The sequence below is a fragment of the Nanorana parkeri genome, unplaced genomic scaffold (assembly GCF_000935625.1).
Source record: "Nanorana parkeri isolate BGI_ZX_2015 unplaced genomic scaffold, ASM93562v1 scaffold770, whole genome shotgun sequence".
Lineage (NCBI taxonomy): Eukaryota > Metazoa > Chordata > Amphibia > Anura > Dicroglossidae > Nanorana > Nanorana parkeri.
In genome coordinates this window covers 336,705-356,961 of record NW_017307038.1, presented here as the reverse complement: position 1 = coordinate 356,961, position 20,257 = coordinate 336,705, and the positions used below count along the sequence as shown (strand labels likewise).

General features: G+C 44.6%; 1 protein-coding gene across 1 annotated transcript in view; it reads right to left on the bottom strand.

Annotated features, from left to right (window-relative positions):
- Positions 1 to 17,349, bottom strand: part of GSN (gelsolin) — a 46,325-nt gene extending 28,976 nt beyond the window's left edge. Inside the window, exons 1-2 of the mRNA XM_018564657.1 lie at positions 17,210 to 17,349; positions 10,351 to 10,553 (exon numbers count right to left, since the gene is read on the bottom strand). Coding sequence (XP_018420159.1) covers positions 10,351 to 10,392 — 42 coding nt within the window. The 5' untranslated portion in view covers positions 10,393 to 10,553; positions 17,210 to 17,349. The remainder of the gene's footprint in view (positions 1 to 10,350; positions 10,554 to 17,209) is intronic.
- Between the last annotated feature and the right edge of the window lie 2,908 nt (positions 17,350 to 20,257).

The window sequence follows — 20,257 nt, the reverse complement described above, 5'->3', positions numbered from 1 at the left end:
GGATTTGACTTGGGCAAGCAAACTGATGTGTTTATACACAAGACTCCAAAAAAGTGCACTGCCTCATAATGTACAACACTTACAGTTTAATAAGATTATAAAAGCCACGCAAACTTGTGTTTTTAATCATATTAAATTACACCACATGTACATCACGAGGCAGTGAGCTTTGTAGTATATTTTCTATACAAGCCCAGTTGTGACTAGTTCTTTTTGACCATTCGCTGAACTCTTTGCCATCCAGACTTTTAGAGGTTCCTTCACAATTGCGCAGAAAGACCGACAGAAGTTCTGCTGCTATTTTCAAAACTGGGTTTTATTGTGCTGAAGGTGTCCTAAGAGGGGGCACCTATCATTGTACAAAGACTGCTCCCACAATGCTGTATCCGGGGTTCTGGTAGGGTATTGCAATATGGGACTGTCATGTATCCAACAACCCAACCTAACCACCACCCAGCTTAATCTCTGCAAGAACATGCCTATGGTATCTGGAACCTGAATCTATAGTGCCAAAAGCTACCTGTCCCATGCCAAGACTTGAACTGAAAAATCTGCTTTCATACACATCAGCCATTTTGAAAATATTACATCTGAATGCAGCTCAGAAAAAAAAAAAAAAAGAGAAGAGGAGACCCTGGAAAATCAGAGAGGGCACTAAAAATCCTTAAAGTCAAATTTCAGCCAAACAAAAAAATTCTCCATGACAACACTGGGGAGAGATCACCTCATTTCCTGTCCCTGTGACACCTGGATAATAAATGAGAGCAGTTGTCACTGGTCAGGAAGACCAACATTAACAATGTAGTAGCCCAACCCATCAGGACCATACCCTTTTGGTCACAGATGAGGGGTGCTTGGCTAGCTGTAGTATACTGATATACTGTGATACTGTTTTATAGCTCAGTTAAGAAATACCCGACACACCACAAATGAACCTCAAATATTTAATGAGGTCAAACTTTAAAAAGAAAGCGAACAAATGTGCAAAAGAGACATGTTCCAACAATGTTTTGGGGCCACATTGGTGCCCTTTCTCAAGGGAACAGACACCTTAAAGAGAACTCCAAGAATTGTTTTCAGTAACCCTTCCAGTGGGTTAATTTTGGTACCCCGCTGCTCGTTTTGGTTGCCTGGCTGCTAGACCAGTCCCACAGCCTCACCTTCCCCCACGCTCCAGGGACCCATGACATCATCACGTCTAATGTCAGTGCATTAGACATGAGGACACCGTGTGACTTTTGATTGCCAAAGCGGAGGGGGAAAGAGGTGAGCACTGACTGCCACGTGATAGAGGATCGGGTGAGTACATCTATATTTCAGCCTCTAGAGTGGAGTGTGGGGGTTGCCCCGCTGCAAGGGTTCATTTTACAGTTCATGGAGTTCCTCATTAAAGATTAAATGTTTGAGGTTTATTATCTGAATAAATAACCTGACAAATGTTCCAACCCTCCCGTGTCACAAAAAAGGGGGTAAAGCTGGCTATACACCTATAGATTATCTGCAGATTTTCTATGGTCAGATGGTAAAACGTGCAACAGATTCCTCCATCTACATGTGAAAATACCTGAATAATGCCTGCATCCAATCAGATTGCTCAGGTATTTCGAGAGCCAGCAAGGCCAACTAGCAAGATACTGAAGCTCGGCCCAGTATGAGAATCCGCCATCCGTTGTACTTTTTCCATCTGACCATAGAAAATCTGCAGATAGTCTATAGGTGTATGGCCAGCTTTACAATCTGTCTCCGCTGGAGAGATTTCCCCTTCACTTCCCCTGAAAGGTAAAGGGAAAATCTCCCCAATGGAGTTACAGAAGGCAGTAAAACCCTCACAAGGGATTTATGTCCTTTTTCTGCCTAAAACTGGAGCTGGGTTTTAACAAAACAGAAGAGATCCATCAGAGGAGGTCCAGGATCAACAAACTCGCAACAAATAAAAACGTCCCTGGGGAGGATGCTGCTTCTGAGAGATGGACTTTCCCAACTATCAGCCTAAGATTTGTATATTTTAGGTCTTTAAATAAATAAGTGGAGGGCAGGGGAGAGCAAAAAAAAAAAAAAAAAAGAAAAATTGTAAAAAAAATTAAACATCTGCTAATAGATGGAAACATTTAAACAAATACAGATATAAATGTGATCCAAACACAAATGCGTTTCCATGGGTGCGTACACACACATAGTGCGGAATCGCACGACTGGCTGAGAGGTACTGAGAAACTCACGTTCATTCTAGCATCATAACGCCTTTCACAGTGCCGGTCTAGTGAATCAGCACTCTCAGAGAAAACATTATCAAAACTGGAGCAGACTAAATTTGAGGCAATTGTCTATTACAACCAATCAGAATCTATCTTTAATGTTCAAACCTTAATTGAACAAACTGACGAGAAGCCGATTGGTTACTTCGGGGCAACTGCTCCAGATTCTGTATTCACCCATTCCTGTCTGTCTGGTACTGCAATGCCATGCGTTCCAGTGCAGTGCGATTGCCAAAAATTGTGCATGCAGTGTTATTCTGAAGTAAATTTTATGTTGGTAACACTGCATTTGTGTATTTTATTTTAAAATTAAGGATGGTATTATTTTTTTTATCCGATCGAAAAAAATTAATCATCCTAACTAATCGATATAGGAAATCATTAGTTGCAGCCCTAAACTATAGAAAACATCAGAAGGTTTGACACCAGTTGTAACTGGCTCTGGGATTTTCCAGCCGTGGTCTACGGAGCCCTAAAACAGTTTCTAACATCCCTTCTACATCACCAAATTGAAGTTTAGCACTGCTGATATCTGAAGTCTGATCGCCACAGAGAACGTTGTGTTTTTCCAAGCCGGTCACAAGGCTGCAGCCACTCAAAACAGCAAAAGATTCTTTGTAGAGACATAAAACAATAGAAGATATCCAAGCACACAACAATGAGCACGTTGTTAGCAGTCATAGCCACACTTCCCATTCCACAACTTTGTATAAACTCCATATACGATTCCTAAATTGTTAACGCTGCTTTACTACACCAGATCTAGAGTTAAAGGAGTCACAACATATCCTATCCTGTTATAACATCAGCACTGTAATGGGAACACATACTATAGTTGATTTTGATAATGCAATCAAAGCTTAGTTAAAAAAATGCTTTTTATGTAGCGAGTGCTGCCTTCTGTCTGCTCATCACTTCCAACAACTTCCTGGATTTCCAGTGTACTTTGCATCTCTTTCCCCCAATGCCTGATTTGATGCCAACAGTCAACGCTGGCTGTCACAATACCTGAACAATCTGATTGGATGTAGGCATTTTGACAGCCAATGGGGCCGACTAGCAAGATACTGAAGCTTGGTGCAGTGAGAGATTCCTCCATCCACACAGTTTAGGGTAGATGGAGGAATCTGTTGCACTTTTTCCATCTGACCATAGAAAATCCGCAGATAATCTAAAGGTATATGGCCTGTTTAAGTACAGAAGCCTTTGAAACAACAAAGCAATCAGCAGTTTCAAATGTCCAGTAGAGATATGACAGCCTTTGTTCTTCTCAGTGCAGGGTTATCTTAAATATGAACTGTTATCTACTTCCTGTATGATGACCACCTGTGGGCGCTGCACCCATATCAAATTTATTCTGGGAAATTAATTCTTCTTACAATCTTTTTAGAAGAAAAAAAAGAAATGAAAACAAAAAAACACAGCTAGTGTATGTACAAATACAAAATCTCTCATAATGTATTTTATGGAAACTTCTACACAGCCCTGACCAGACGCAGATAGGGAAACCTTATTTACCAAATAAATATTTCTCTGGAGGAGTGAAATGTTTAGTTACACGTCACTCAGCACTATTAGCTGTACAGATACAAACTCGGGTGTCTGCGCCCACCCTCTCCCACAAGATGGGGTCACCACCTCCCATTTATAATACAGAGCTGCCAGTAATGGGACTTGCCACCAAAATTATTAATAGTAATAAACTCCGTAAAGCCTAGCGCCACTGGGAAAATGGAAAAACCGCATTTTCCTTTTAGGATACCAGATACAGGAACAAAAATTAAAATGTACTGGAACAGCATTGAGTCTGCAGTTTTTGTAAAATAAATTGAAATTTATTTCAATAGGGTCGGGAGTGGGGCTGACTGCTCAGGTATAAAATAAACAAATGATTTTAAAGGCCCAACCCCAGATATTGTCCAGCCTGCAGCATCCCCCTCACCCCACAGACACAAGATCATTACCCTGTATTAGACATCCCAACTCTCTCGGACATTCCAGGAGTCTGCCGCTATAAGATAGCAGCTGCCTGACACCCGGTAGAAAGAGCAGAGCAGAGTAAACCTATCTAGCAGAGTAAACCTTTCTGGGATCCGTTGCCATTGATTTTTTTTATCCTGATGGCAGCTTCTGTCAGAATACAAAAAAATAACCCCAGCAGATAGCAGGGGAAGCATCAGCTCCTCTGCTATCTGCCCTCATTTCAGAGGGCACCTCCCTGAAATTGGCATGTCTGCAGTATAGAGACGTGGCTGTGAAGCCAAATCAGATCATAGCTAGTATAAAGTTAATAAAAAGTTTTTCCCTTTCACCAGAGACTTGTACTGTCTCTCTCCTCGCTGAATGCCGATCCCCCTGCTCATACCGTGACTCATTCTCCAGCTGAGCCGGACTGCTCAATAAAACCACAAGTGTTTTTAGGCCGCCGTGTAAACAATTTATAGAAACCATATGTTTCAAAGTCAGGAATCCAGAGGAAATGTACTCAACACCTATACAATCCTGTCATGTCCACAAACTATTTTATCCGGCAGCTCGGTGGGGGTGTGTTGAAGTCTCCCATGTTTTGGCCTAATCTAAGAAAGTTCAATATCCAGCTGATAGCAGGCCGGAAGTCATTACTCTTTGTGGATGAAGAACAGAGAAGTTGCCTTGTCTGAATGAAAGTCACTTCTGCTTTTTATCCTGTTGCTTTTTCAGTGGTACATACAGACGGCCCAGTGTAATAACTGTATTTCCCTAACAAGTAATCACATGGAGGGTTTCCTTCTGACCATCAGACACCCTGTGTACACAGTACAACTCCAAAAATATCCATACGGCTCAGTAAACGCAGATATTAGTGGAGTGATCCGTTTTCCCTGCAGGCTGGTCTCTATTGATAAAATTAGTGAGGCTATTCTGTGGTGGAGGACGCAGAGACAATGCTGAAACATGGAGGGCTGCCAGCACCTATCTACCCACCAACACAGCACAAAACAGTGACACGGCCCAACAGAAAGTAAGAATACTTTTTTTTTTAATAAAATATACCAATTTAACAATTTGGAAAATAGGATCCCCTTTGCCCTGGAGTCTTCCTTCAACAGCCTTTTCTGTAAAGAAGGATCCAGACAGGAAGGAGAGCTACGGCAGGTGGGCAAGGATGGGACCTCCAGAACAGAAGTCTTACCAGAGTCCTGTATATGAACCAGGAGGAAGACAAATCCTGAATAGATGGCCTATTCTGGGGAAGGTGGACAAATAAGCAGGAGATCACATAAAACATGCTGGAAGATTGTATGCAGTACTCACAGAGAAGACAGAGCCGGGTGAAGTCTGTGTCTCTTCTGCAATGTGAAGCATAACACTAGAGCAACTCTGTACTATGTGCTGGTGACAATGGCTTAGATAAGACAAAGTCTATTTATATAGATTCCAGCACAGCAATAAGGTGACCTGAATTCCGCCAAGAGTCCTGGCACAAACTAATGTGCACTGGCACAAAAACTGCCCCCAACCTAATCACAGAGGGGCAGATTAATAAGGGGTGGAGGCTTATTAAAAAGGGAAAGTATTTATATATAGCTATACTGTATGTTGTGGTGTCACATGTTATGACAGCCACCATTACCCAACCAATGTCAGAGGCCAAAGCTAGAATGGCAGATTCATTGTGGCCTCACATTAGATGGTCGCTGCTTTCTCTGCATCTACTGTAGGTGTAAGTATGCAAACTTCTGGCATGAAAGGTGAGCACTCTGGATCATCTAGATTAGGGGTGCCCACAATTTTTGTGTTAAGATCTACTTTTCAAATGACGAGCTACATGAGATCTACCAACGGAAAAAAAAAAAACCTCCATCGCTCTCTCTCCTGGTTGTCAGTCCTTGTTTTCTCTCCTGCCTGTCTCTCTTCACTCTCTTGGCTGTCTCTCCTTGCCCTCTCCCCTCGCTCTTTCCTGGCTGTCTCTCCTTGCTCTCCCCTGGCTGTCTCTACTCGCTCTCTCTCCCCTGGCTGTCTTTCCTCTCACTCTTGTCAGTCTCTCCATGCTCTCTCTCCTGGCTCACCTTATTGTATTTTGCAAACAGTGTAGTGCAACAGGCTGGGTAAACTAATATTCTTTGATGTAATACATAGCACTTCAACCACCAGTGTCCACCAGAAAGGTGTCAGGGAGCTTGGCTCTGCAGACTCAGGCTAATAGGTAATCATATGTGCACAGCGAAAAATAAATATTCCATAAAGGGGCCACCATTCACAACCTTCGTTATCTACCAGGATCAGCTTTGTGAGCTACTGGTAGATCACGATCTACCTAATGGGCAACCCTAATCTAGATGTATATGCAAATGTTTTCTATACATAGACTTGATCATTGTTCATGTTAAGGACTTCAAGAAAGCTGCTTGAAGCTTAGAAAATGCTTTGCAAATGTTCCCTGAATCCTTTACATACAAGATGACACAATTCTCGCATGTTACAGGCTGAAGGCTCACACATACTTGGATGTGGAAGGGCCTGCATAACTCTGACTATTGAAACAATCTCAAGACACTCTGCAGACAGGGCAATGGGCCAGGAGCATCTGACAGGGGCCAGGCCATGAGCCTTGGAACCCTAAATCTGGAGCAAGGTTCTAGGCCAGTGTCAAAGACCAACATACAGTGAGAGCAAACACTGACTGAGGTATAAATATCTATGCCATGTCCAGCCAGACTAAGGGGTTCATTTGAAAACGTTACACCAAGCTACTTATCAGTGCCATCTAGGGGTGCTAGTGCTGTGCGAATAGCATCTGCCAAGCTATACGCCAGGTGGAAACTGTATAAATTAACCCATAAGGGCTCAATCACACTGCTAAGAGCCGGCCCTACAGACCCGTGCACAGTCCTATCGGGCCGCTCCCGGGAAGGACAGGTGCTGCTTGTGCTTGTAGGCAGCAGCCTGTTCTCTATGGGAGTATGCCACCGTATGCTCACCTGAACTGCACATCCGTGCGGGTGTCTGTACTCGTACACATACACATACAGGATGGATCCTGTCTGCGTCCGAGCATGGATACACGCATGGATGTGCAGTTCGGGTGATCGTATGGCAGCTGCGTACAATCACACGCAGCACCGGTCTTTCCCTGGAGTGGCCGTGCACGCTGCACGGATCTGTACAGGCCGGCTCTTAGCAGTGTAAATGAGGCCTAATCCTTTAAAAACAACCAAACGCCATATGGGAGTAAGTTGTCAATTAGGTTGCACATGAAGGCGATGCAAGACAGATGCATAGAGACAGCATCTTCATACATAAAGAAGCACTCCACCAATATAAACCTGATAAACCACGTCAGTGTATGCGTGCTTTGCGGGAACATCTCAGCTAGAATAGAACCTACAAACCCTGTCCGTTGATTGCCCAGGATTGCAAGGGATTGAAATAGACGAAAACAAACATTTTTGCAAAAGATGTTCATATTTTGTTGCTAGTTTGTTTGACAAACCTCTTCCAATGTTATGTTTCATGAATCAGAACTGCAATGTTAGACTCACACAAGGGCTACAATCCCTAGGGTGTGTCTGCTCTACAAACCATCTTCTGTAACAGCAATGCGCAGACATGTAAAGAGGAATCACCAACCACAATTTTTTACTCCAAACCAAAATGACTCATCTCGTGAATCAGCCACATGTGGTGAGTGCTCAGTGAGGATATCCTGGGGGGGAGGGGACCCTTGCTGTACTCGGTAGGCGATTCTATTTTTACATTCCTGCCAATCCCGTCAGCACATTCATTTCAGTGTGTTGCAGATCAGGCCACATGAAAGAGGTTATAATGATCTCAGTAGCAAGAGAAAATATAATTCACACTGGAATCGGCCCGCACGTACAGCTCCGTGCTGTGCGCAGGGCCGTTTCGGGCAGCTCCCGGGAAGGACAGTTGCTGCGTGTGATTAGTGCGCAACGCCGTCCTTCTCTATGGGACTACGCGGCCGTACGCCCCCCTATGCTCACCCGCCCTGCACGTCCGTGCGGGTGAGCGTACTCAGACGTCGACACAACGGATCCTGTCTGCGTCCGAGCGAGGAAACACACCCCTACGGACCTGCACTTGAGGTGAGCATAGGGGGGGGGCGTACGGCTGCGTAGTGCCATAGAGAAAGACGGGGGCTGCGTACTAATCACACGCAGCACCCGTCCATCCCGGGAGCTGCTCGATACAGCCCAGCACGGAGCTTCACGCGAGGGCCGATTCCAGTGTGAATGAGGCCTAAGAGTTAACTGCTTGTTTTGGTCTAAGCACAAATTTGAAGAAAAAAAAAAAAAGATATACTCATCTGATCCTTGGCCCTGCCTGGCTGCTAGACTTGTCTCCGCAGCCTCTTCTCCCCTGGACTCCAGCGCTCTAAGCCCCGCTGATGTCATCATTTCTATGCAAGATCCATTCACTTGTACTAGACGTTAAGGACGGCAAGGGACATACAGCCAGAGCGGAAAGGGAGAGAGGTTAGCAGGCACTGCCGCAGATCAGACGGGCATCTTCTTTATTCTGTTCCCTAGACCAAAGCGAGCAGTTAACCCCTTGCAGTGCAGGGATAGCCTCACTGCAAGGGTTCACTTTTGAAAATCCTGCAGATCTGCTTGAACCCAGTGATGGACAGTCCTGGTGACTAGAGATGACAGCTAATATTGTAAAAAATAGCTAGAGGCCGTGTTTAATATAACATAGCTTCTAAACAATACATTTCACAGGATTATTTATAACGCATATGATTTATGAGAGGGAGGGAGGGCGAGAATAGGTAAAAGAAAGTTGGAGTGTGAGAAGGAAGGCAAGAAAGTTTGTATGAGAGAACAGCAGAGATGAGAGGCAGAGTCATCTGTAACATTGGACACACATTACATGTTATGATTGATCAGTAACTTTGGATTAAATTGCTGGAAATGAAAATTAAAAAAAATAAAAAAAAAAGTGTAACTGTAAAAATCCTGCACAAATTACAAAAAGAGGGAAAGAAAACAGCAGCATCATTAGTACATCTTATTACCAGGCACAATGTTTAATGCAAATAGTACATTGCAGGTACAGACCCATCCAGGATGGACTGACAGGGCCTCTTCACCCAGATCTGCCCTCCCACATCTCTTAAAGGTGAATTGTCTGGTGAATTGTGTGGTGAAGCATCACAGCAGCTGCTTAAGAACTACAAGTCCCAGAATGCAGCATCATTCATCTGCTCAGACTTGTGGCTCCTTAGCAGGTGTCAGAATCACATGCATTTTTTGTGAAAGGGAATTAAAGTAGATGTAAACCCAGAATAAATGACACTTTGTCTGCTAAAGCACTGTGTAGCATAAACAATTGTTTTTTGTTTTTAAACAAATCCTTGTTTTCTCCCCCAATTAGGCAGCAGTCTCCTGCAGTCTCTTTGCACCCACATCCTGTATGCATACCATTAATGGCTGCGTAGCATTTCTGAGTGCAGGTTTCCTGATGGTGAGAACAATGGAGTGGCCATCAGAAGCTCATGTGACAGGGTGCCAAGGCAGGAGCAGAGCTAGAGCACTGCTATAGGAAGTGCCTGAACAAGTACCTTCATGGCAGGATCATCAATTTTAAAGACATAGCACACCTTTGAGACCATGGTTTATGTTCCATCCATATTTAGGGCAGAACATGAAACATGGTTGCAAGTTGCAAATTATATTAACGTGTTCAAGCCGATAGGAGGAGACTTTAGTGACTAGGTTTACATATACTTTAACAAGAAAACACACCACAAGAGAGGACCTTAACGGTCTCCTGAAAAGTCCTGTTGCCTGGCTGTCTCAGACTTCATACCTTCTGAATACCGGACTTAGAATAAGCATGCAGCAAGTGAAGTGAGAACTTCTGCCCTCCATGACAGCCAGGCAAGTGGCATTTTCAGCAGAGAGGTCAGCAATGACATCTTTTTTCAATCCCACAATGCTTTAATTTTTTAGCATAGACCACATCCCACAGTGAAGAAGCAGCTTGAAAGTCATTTGTAAATCATAAGAAAAAAAACACAGACATCCATACACACTAGCCACCAGAGCTCACTCTCAGCAATGAAAGATGGGAGAATGAAGGTTGCACACACCCGTGGTACACAGCAAGCTCCAGCCGAATTTGCGTTCCCCATTTATTTGTATTAGAAAATAACTTTTAGCTGCAATTCATGCCCAGCAGTCAGCAATGGGTCCTGGGACTGTGTGTCTGTGCGGTACTGAAAGCAGCGTGCAGTTCTCAGTGATTGAGGCGATCATCCATCGAGTCACTAACCTGGGAGGGAGCAGACACCTACTAAAGCATGCGGCAGGGAAGACAAAAAGGCAAAAGTAGCTCCAACAATCAATTAATAATCAGGTTCATGCAGTTACATCTGATTTCCACACCATTTAGTAGACGAGGCCAAATGGAAGTCATTCAAAGAGAGGAAAATATTCCTGTCTGGAAATGTCATTTTCACCGGAATAACGTTTTGACACAAGAGATGCAGAGTGCTGTAACATGTGTTTAATGAATACATCTAGAAACCTTTTCTCTTTGTTTTGTTGTGTTACATTTGTGAATAAAAACCGAGATGGGTTTTCAGTCTGTCAAGAGCAGTAACGACTTTGTCTGCACAAAGGCAGATTTGCTAAACAGAGGAAACGAAGGACGTCCTGTATGTAGAGAGGGGAAATCAAATCAACAGCTCCAGAGCAGCGTAATGCCACAAATGCTGGTCTCCAGTCCCCACATACAGCCTCTAGGTGGATTACTATTTCTGTCAAATGAGTGTCTCAGGAGAAATCAATGTTACCTTAGAAGGAGATGGAATCAATAACATATAGTCCATCTACAGCAGAGCTCAGACTAGAAGAGGGAGAAGCAGCACAAGGAGCCAACAGTTCATATGCAAAGAAGGAGCATGCTGATAGAAGGAGGAAGCAGCGTGGAAAAGAGGTGAGCTCAGCACTGTGCTGCTTCTGTTGCAATGCCTCATGGGATTTGTAGTACCACTACAGCTGGAGGACCAGTGTTTTGCTACCCCTGGATCACACAATGCTTCAGATGTGTGTGGTTAATCATCACTTCGGTTCCATCCGTCCATATACCATTCCATCGTTACTATTAGCAATTAATTGCTAGAGATTTTAGTAGCCCACCTGTGCTGCTACAACTTGCCTGTGTGCTCCTAGCTTTAAACCAATATCTTGGTAATAGGTGGATTGCTTCTAGTTTTAATCGCCCTCCAGCTACCTATACCTCTCCAAAGGGCAGCGCTGCTGTACTGATTTTATACTATTAAGGATGCAACAAGAGAAGTGAGACTCCTCAGTGTTCACTGACAAATCTGAAAACTGTGGTGAGGTACTTAACAGCTGGAGTGTCCAAGCATTTTAAGAAGCTGGACGGTGCACAGGTCCGTAAAAAAAAAAAAAAAAATATCAATTTGCACTGTAGAGTCTTGTTAAAGGGCCGGTCCTTTAAAAAATATTTCTGTTACAGGTGGAGCCTGGTGTGCAGAGTCACCTGCTGGTTTCTTATATTGTTTGGTAAGATCTCCCTGCTATAGCCTCTGGTTCTGTTTCTGCCCACCATGGGGTCTTCCTGCCCCTCCAGGCACAATCTCCATACTATAAAATTCCAGCAGAGACAGTTTGTAGTGATGAGCTTGGCCTTGGTGTGAATCCAGTTCACCCAAGCGTGCTCAAAAATGTGACTGCCACCTCTTCCTCCCAACCCAATTAGTTGTGGCATGCACATTTCCTGCCCCGTAGCTATACGTCGCAAAGGGGTGGCCAATGCCACACCGCCACTGATTGGCACAGGAAAAGGGGTGTTGGTCACAGCTTTGAGCAGGCTTGGACAAATTCAGAAAAACTGGGTTCACACCATGTCCAAGCTTAATGGTGGGAACTCTTCATCATGGTCACAGCAGGTGTACAGACCCAGGAAAACAGAGCAGAGATCTCACCAAGTCCTAGAAGAATCTCTCTACATGCACCAAACACTGAAATATCAGTTAAGGATAGAGAGCTCTTCTAAATTACAGACCAGTTTCGATTAGCTTCAGCCAACCATTCATCATGGAACTACAAATCCAGCGGGCCTGAGAGGGCAAGCTGGCAGTTGTAGTTCCCCAGCTGGCAAGTAAAATGTTTGTCTGCTTCTAATTGCCTTTGCCACTGAAGTGAAATATTAAATATTTGTCTAGGTTTGGTCAGAACTGGTTTTACCTGTCCAGCCACAAGGGATTTTCTAAAGAGAATTATAAATAGAATATACTGAACTTTTAGCTAATAAGACATGACATGGTGGTGGTGTGTGGGGTGCAGCAGGTAGTAGGTTAGTACAATGAGCAGAGCAAAAAGCCATTCCACATGCATAGCCAATCAGCAGCCGTTCTATAAAGGAATACATCCATCCATACACAGTGCAATATATACATGGAGGTGTAAAGGGTCTTTATATGACTTTAATTTTTTCATCTTTCCTATTTTTATATAGAGATTTCCCCTAATGTCCTCTCCTGATAACCACACAGGAAGTGAGGGAAATCTCCCCACCAGGGAAACAGCGCCATAAAAACCTGAACACGGATCTAACCCTTCCCCTTTCCATGAAAAGCTAAAAAATATGTTCTGTCTGTGGGGTAAAGAAAGTGGAATATGGGAGGTAGGGTACAGGAAATGGAGCATGGGAGGTGGGGTATAGGAAGTGAGTATGAGATGTGGAGTCTGGAAATCTATGTATGGGAAGAAGATTACAGGAGGTGGAGAATGCGGAGCAGAGTACACAAACCCGAGTAAAGGAACTGAAGCACAGAAAGCAGAGCGCTGGAAGTGAAGGGCCTGTTCTGTCTCTTGGAGTCCAGTCACCTCTCCGTGCGATGATAACTGATACACAAAGAGCTGTGCGGTTGTGCTGGCAGCCCATTTTGGCAGTTGGCAGTAAAATCTGACGCCAGCAGCTGGTCCCTCTCAGCCAGGCCAGAGAGGCTCAAATCCCTCCGCAGCACTTAGCCCACTCTCTCCTGTCTCATGAAGACTTTTCCTGCTGTGAATCACAAATCAGGAATTTATTTCCAGTGTCCCCCAGTCACATGACTGGTCGTTTATATTCTGCACTCTATTCTATCATCACCTCCCTAAAAACAAGGTGAATGATATAGTGGGCTCTATTTATCCAAGGGACATGTTTAGTAGCACCCTCTAAATTTCCTGAAAGTAACTTATTAAAAGAACATGACACGGAGCCACAGATCAACACTAACTTTATTGTCTTTGCATTGCATATGTGGGAACCATTTTACCTTCCAAAAGATTTGTGATTCTGTGCAGCCAGGCTTGTGATTGACACCCCCTGACACACCACAGCCAGGTCCTTGACCCCCACTACAGCAGCAGGAGCACAATCTAGAAGACATGAAACAATGAAGCAGAAGCAGTACACTGCTGAGTGCTCTCTCTTGCTGTTAGTATGTTCAGTTCTGGAACATTATAGACAGCGACAGAGTCTGATTGGCTCCGAGTGCTGATCTCTCTACCGCCATCACTTATTTTAGGTCACGGACAATGCTGCTGATCTTTGTCAGGGAGTCGTCACCCTGCAGTCCCCAAATGCTGGCCATATTTGTGGCAATTCTGGTCACTTCCTGGTTTTTGGCGACCAAGTCAACAAAGCCGAGGTGGACAATAAGGCCTGGTGCATCAAATCACACAAAACAGAGATCTGCATGTATGTCAGTGGAGGCTGGTCACACCTTTGCGTCACATGGCCAAATCGCCTGCCACGCAAAAAGGTGCAGGAGCTATTTTCAGGCGGTTGTCGTGCTGTTTGGGTCCCATAGACATCTCTATGCATTTGCATTGAAAACCATGTCAGAAACGCGCGAAAACAGCTCCCCAGCTCAATCGCCTAGGTGTGAACCTGGCCTCAGTTTATTGCCACAACGGCAGCGAAAAAGGATTTTGGAATTGTCATCCTACAGCACTTTGAATGTTTGCTCTCCTATAACAGAGAAACAATGGAGACAGTGGGAATCGGATTGCTGCATGTGTTCAATTCCATGCAACCATTTCTTCCAATCAAAAGCCAACTGCAAGTTTAGAAAACTTCGATAAAAGAAAGCAAAGCACATTTAACGCAGAAGCCACGTAAAACGGGACTATTTGTTTTGGGTGGACACGCCCCCTATTTCTAAATCTAGAAGTTTTTTGGGGGGGTTTTTTAGTTAAAGGAGAACTATGAGGTGAGTGATTTTCACTCAGCCTCATAGTTCTAGCCGACCTGTGACAATGAGACTGTCACAGGTCGGCTCAATAGATCGGGAAGTGAGAGAACACATACCGTCGCTCGCTCACTTCTCGATCATGTCCCTGCAAAGAGCCGTGACTGTCACTCACGTCGCTCGCTCACTTCTCGCTCACCTCCAGCGCTGACTGGCGGAACGGACGGGGGCGGGTACAGCTGGCTCTGCCTCCAGATAGGCAGAGCTAGCTATCACTCACGCAGCTGGGTGAATCTCAACATTAATGTCGGGATCCGTCCCGGCTGTGGTGTCTCAGCTTGCGGTATACTGAGCTTTGGGTGACGGGAGGATTCTAGTTTGTGTCCTCCCGGTACCCTTAGGAGAACTATGGGGAAAAGCCCTGACCCCATAGATCTCCTTTAAGTTTTTCAATTACAGAAATATTCCAATTTGACCAGATTTTCTCGTATACGGACTTCACTGCTGATCCCATACACTAAAGCTGGCCAGACATGCACAGAATTAAATAAAACAGACTCTTCCATCCCCTTTAAACAGCAATCTCGATTGCCAGGCTATTGTATTCTGACAGCTGTCACACACTGCTGCCAAAATACCCGTACCATGACTACAGCTGATTGGCTGCAGTCACTGATCGGCTGCCATTTTTCCACCTGGCTCCTTTGATAAAACTCTACTGAAAAATTGACTTTTGTCAAGGCAGGGACACCCACAACTCGAATTTTGGTCAGGAATCGGCTGAATTTCAAGCTGTGTGTTGCCAGCTTGAAGCTTACCACACATGATACAATCTGTCTGTACAATCTCCCATAACTTTGTTGTTTCCAGGACCTGCCTTGCTTGATACAAGTTGATTGAGTTTAGGTAGGTCTTTGTATGAAATAGTCCTGGTAAATCTAAAGTGAAGTCCTGCTGCCTTGCATTCTCTTCCTCCCCCTCCGGCGATCCCTTGATACCCCCCTCCCCGCTCTTTAGGCAATTATAATAATTGCAGCTTGTTTGAGCAGCCCCAGTGCTACAGCACTATGTGCCTGTGGCAGCTGCTGGGATGAATTACATCTTGCACAACCACAAGAATCTCAAGATTTATTTTCAGTCTGTAAAAATAGAGATTTTGAGCTCGCTCTGGTTTGATTTTTAGGACTTGGGGAGGGTATTCATGTGTTGTACTGCACTCCCTCAGCAGATGCGATATTCTCATTTTAGGCAGTTATGAATTATAGAGCCATGTTCCAGGGTTAATTCTGCACAATCTATTGTCAATAAATCTCGTCCTCGGGAATCACATGTGCAGGCAGCATGAAACAAAGAATAAGCCAATGGGGTCCTTGCAGGGGGCAGAGGCAGGATGGCTGCGGTACTGTCTATTGTTTGCACCCTTCGCCCCCATTCACACTGGAGTGATCTGAAGCGTGTTTCTAGAAGTACTTCAACACAGATTTCCATGTTATTCAATTGTGTTCGTTCACGTATGAGCATTGTGCTTCTGCTCAACGCTCAGAAAAAGTACAGGAGATTCTTCGAGGTATAATTGCGCATTTTTTGGTCCTAATAGAATTCAATAGGAGTGCCTGAAAATCGCAAGTTTTTGTGTCTGGCAACCATCCCCTCATAGTAACTAGCTTTCCATTGGCTAAAACCAATACACTGAAGCCTGAGGAGAGACAAAAGACGTGTCTACAAACAGGCAAAATCAAGCGCAAAAAAAAAAAGCGTCCAAAGACGCCGATGCTCCACTGTGAATGTGGCCGAAGCTGGCTTTAGCAGGACTTTTATTTCTAGACAGCACTCATTTCTGGCTTTCACTATACCTTTTGTTATACAAATGATTGGAAGAAAATTCTGCCAAATACAAAATCTCTTGGCAGAGTGCTGCGTGATTGGGTAAATTGTTCAAGGGAATCACAGATCAGATAGAGAAGCTTTCTCTGTGCTCTAATCTACTAACAAGACAGTACAAAGTTCTATAAGATTTTGAATCAGCTGTCCCCAATGTGTTACATAAAAAGAGGTCAGTGACAGCTGGATGTATATAGGGGATCTGCCAGCACCCAGTACTTCCTCCTATCCCAGGCCGAGGTCTGACCGATCTAGACATCTGCCCACTCACATTATTCATTATTTGTCTGCAAAACAGATTGGAATTTGTGTCGGATTTGAGGATTCACTCCTTGGAAGATATATGGAAGCTGCAGAATTAGGTATATTGGTCAAATTCATCCACAGCTCCTGGAATTGGTCAGACCTAGGATTTAGAGTATCCCACTCCTCCCCAAATGTGATTCTGATGACTACAGTCCCCTCTACAGCCAAAGACTGGGTGCAGCTCAGCTGTCAATCACTTCATCCTGACAGCCAGCCAGGAGGTTCTGCAATGGCTCAAATGCGATTCTCTGCAACTGACCTGCCAGGAAAGTATAGTGGCGTCACATTCCAGCAGCCCATGCATGCCTATATATGGAGCAGAAGTTATTGCAATGTAGCAGGAAACTACCCAAAGATGGGAAATAATAATAAGCAATCAGGGGGTGCATGCTGCCCTGTCGGGGGCATCGGATTTGCCATGGGACTCATGCAGTGTGTGCAGAGGATGCTGCTCCTCCCTGCAGCAAGCTGGGGCCCCGGGAGACGATGTGGCCCCTGCACCGCGCACTGCCACAGATTGCAGAAGAGATCGGAGGCTGAACGGCACACCTACCTGATGGCTGGCCTCGCTGCAAACACACAGGGACTGATCGCAGCTCAAATTCAATCTGCCAGATCTATGCAGCACACAGGAAGGTAAAAAGTCCCGGAGAGCCTCCACCCCAATGACTCATCCTCCGCCGCTCCACCCACTGGTGGCCAGAGGTACTGCAGGCAGAGGAGGGGCTCACTGTGCCCACGGAGGGCAGTTTGTGGAGAACTGCAAGTGCCAGCATGCCACGAACACACAAGATCTGACGCGTGTGGCCACGTGACACTGACATGACGTTTGAGAATCCTTTCAGAGACATGATTGCTGGCTTTAATCTGGGAGATCCTCTCAGAGGGGCCACTGCCGGGCAAAGGGTCACATCGGAAGGCACCAATGCGAAGATCACAAGTGTCTGAAGGCACACATGCAGAGATCACACCAGCCAAGTTTAGTGCCATATTTTAGGAGCAATAAGACTTGGCTCAGGCCAAATGTATCTTTTTCATATAGAGGGATGCCCGATTAGTACAAAACAAGCCAGATTTGGGTGAGCCAAGATGGTTTTCATAGAGGAATTGCTTGGTTACTTATTCAGAACTTCCCATTGAAATGCATGGTGGTCAGGGTGCCAGGTTTGGTGCCATATTTTAGGCGCAATCTTATTTGGCTCAGGCCAGATTGATCTTGTTCATATAAAGAGAAGCTCAATTAGTATAAAAGAAGCCAAATTTGGGTGAGCCAAGATGGTTTTTGCAGAAGAATTGATTGGCGCCTTATTCAGAATTTCCCATTGAAATACATGCCAGTTATTTCAAAGTGAAAATAGTATAAACTCTAGATGGTTGTTTATTAAATAATCACTTTGATGGATAAGATAAGAATCTGTGTGAAAAGGGCTGCATTTGAGTAAGAAGCTGACCGTATAAGCAGCTTTCTTCAGCAGGTGAATAAGAAGCTGGCCGAATAAGAAGCTGGCCGAATAAGAAGCTAACCAGCAGGTGAACAAGAAGCTGGCCGAAAAAGAAGCTGTCTTCAGCAGGTGAATAGAAAGCTGGCCGAATAAGAAGCTGTCTTCACCAGGCGAATAAGAAGCTGGCCGAATAAGAAGCTAACTTCAGCAGGTGAATGAGAAGCTGGTTGAATAAGAAGCTGTCTTCAGCAGGTGAATAAGAAGCTGGCCGAATAAGAAGCTGGCCGAATAAGAAGCTAACCAGCAGGTGAACAAGAAGCTGGCCGAAAAAGAAGCTGTCTTCAGCAGGTGAATAGAAAGCTGGCCGAATAAGAAGCTGTCTTCACCAGGCGAATAAGAAGCTGGCCGAATAAGAAGCTAACTTCAGCAGGTGAATGAGAAGCTGGTTGAATAAGAAGCTGTCTTCAGCAGGCGATTAAGAAGCTGGCCGAATAAGAAGCTGTCTTTAGCAGGTGAATAAGAAGCTGGCCAAATAAGGAGTTGTCTTCAGCAGGTGAATGAGAAGCTGGCCGAATAAGAAGCTGTCTTCAGCAGGTGAATGAGAAGCTGGCCAAATAAGGAGTTGTCTTCAGCAGGTGAATGAGAAGCTGACCGTATAAGCAGCTGTCTTCAGCAGGTGAATACGAAGCTGGCCGAATAAGAAGCTGTCTTCAGCAGTGAAAAGTGAAAATAGTATAAACTCTAGATGGTTGTTTAGTAAATAATCACTTTGATGGATAAGATAAGAATCTGTGTGAAAAGTTCTGCATTTGAGTAAGAAGCTGACCGTATAAGCAGCTGTCTTCAGCAGGTGAATAAGAAGCTGGCCTAATAAGAAGCGGTCTTCAGCAGGTGAATAGGAAGCTGGCCGAATAAGAAGCTGTCTTCAGCAGGTGAATGAGAAGCTGGCCGAATAAGGAGCTAACTTCAGCAGGTGAAAAAGAAGCTGGCCGAATAAGAAGCTGTCTTCAGCAGGTGAATAAGAAGCTGGCTGAATAAGAAACTGTCTTCAGCAGGTGAATAAGAAGCCGGCCGAATAAGAAGCTGTCTTCAGCAGGTGAATAAGAAGCTGGCTGAATAAGAAACTGTCTTCAGCAGGTGAATAAGAAGCTGGCTGAATAAGAAGCTGTCTTCATCAGGCGAATAAGAAGCAGGCCGAATAAGAAGCTAACTTCAGCAGGTGAATGAGAAGCTGTCTTCAGCAGGTCGATTTCGATAAAAGTTAGTTAGCAATACTAACTCACCAAATTCCGTCGATCGACAAAAAGGATTTTCGTTTGCGCATGTGCAGTTGTTACAAGTTTTTTGTACAAAAACGCCACTAATCCATCAATTTTAGTCCGATCCGAAAAAGTTTTCCAGCCACACCCATCGAGCAAATTTGACCAGGAAAACTTTTGTAAAAAATTGTTGTGTTCCCATCAGCTGATCGATTATCGTACAAAAGACCATTCGTGGATGCTTTTTGAATGATAATCGATAGGTGAATGGGCACCTTTATACATGTGCAACAGGTGGTCACACATTTGTGCAGCATAGAACAGGCCATGTGAGGGCCCCGCACTGGCCACAGTCCTCGTCTAATAGACCCAGAATGTTAGGGCCACAGAAGGAATGTAAAAGGAAAAGTGGCCCCATGGGATTCCAATGGCGTTGAATGGCGGTATACTTTGGCTTATATATTCTGACCTGGTCACTGGGCAGTTCAGCAATTACCTCAGAGCTCATCTGGTGACATCTGGACTCTTATTTCTCGGGGACTATTTGGCTCTATTATGGTTTGTCATGGTCATCCTTTTTTGGAGTAATGATCCCCCCTTTGTGGGTGGACAGTGAATGGTAATTTAATGGACTGAGCAGTTTGGACTTTTACATTGTTCTGGTTTTAATGGTGTCATTTTATTAACGGTTAATGATTGTTTAAACCTAATAAAGGCGCTGTTTGCCCACAATTTTCTCTGGTGTGGTGAGTAAAGTTTTGAATATAGAGTGTGGAATACCATTGTACATACACAGTACTCCCATTCCTTTTCTGCTCCACAGAACAGGCTCCTGCAATAATGGGCCCCTGTGACTGCCAAAGGGCCCATTGTCACCCCCTGAGTGGTCAGAAACAACCC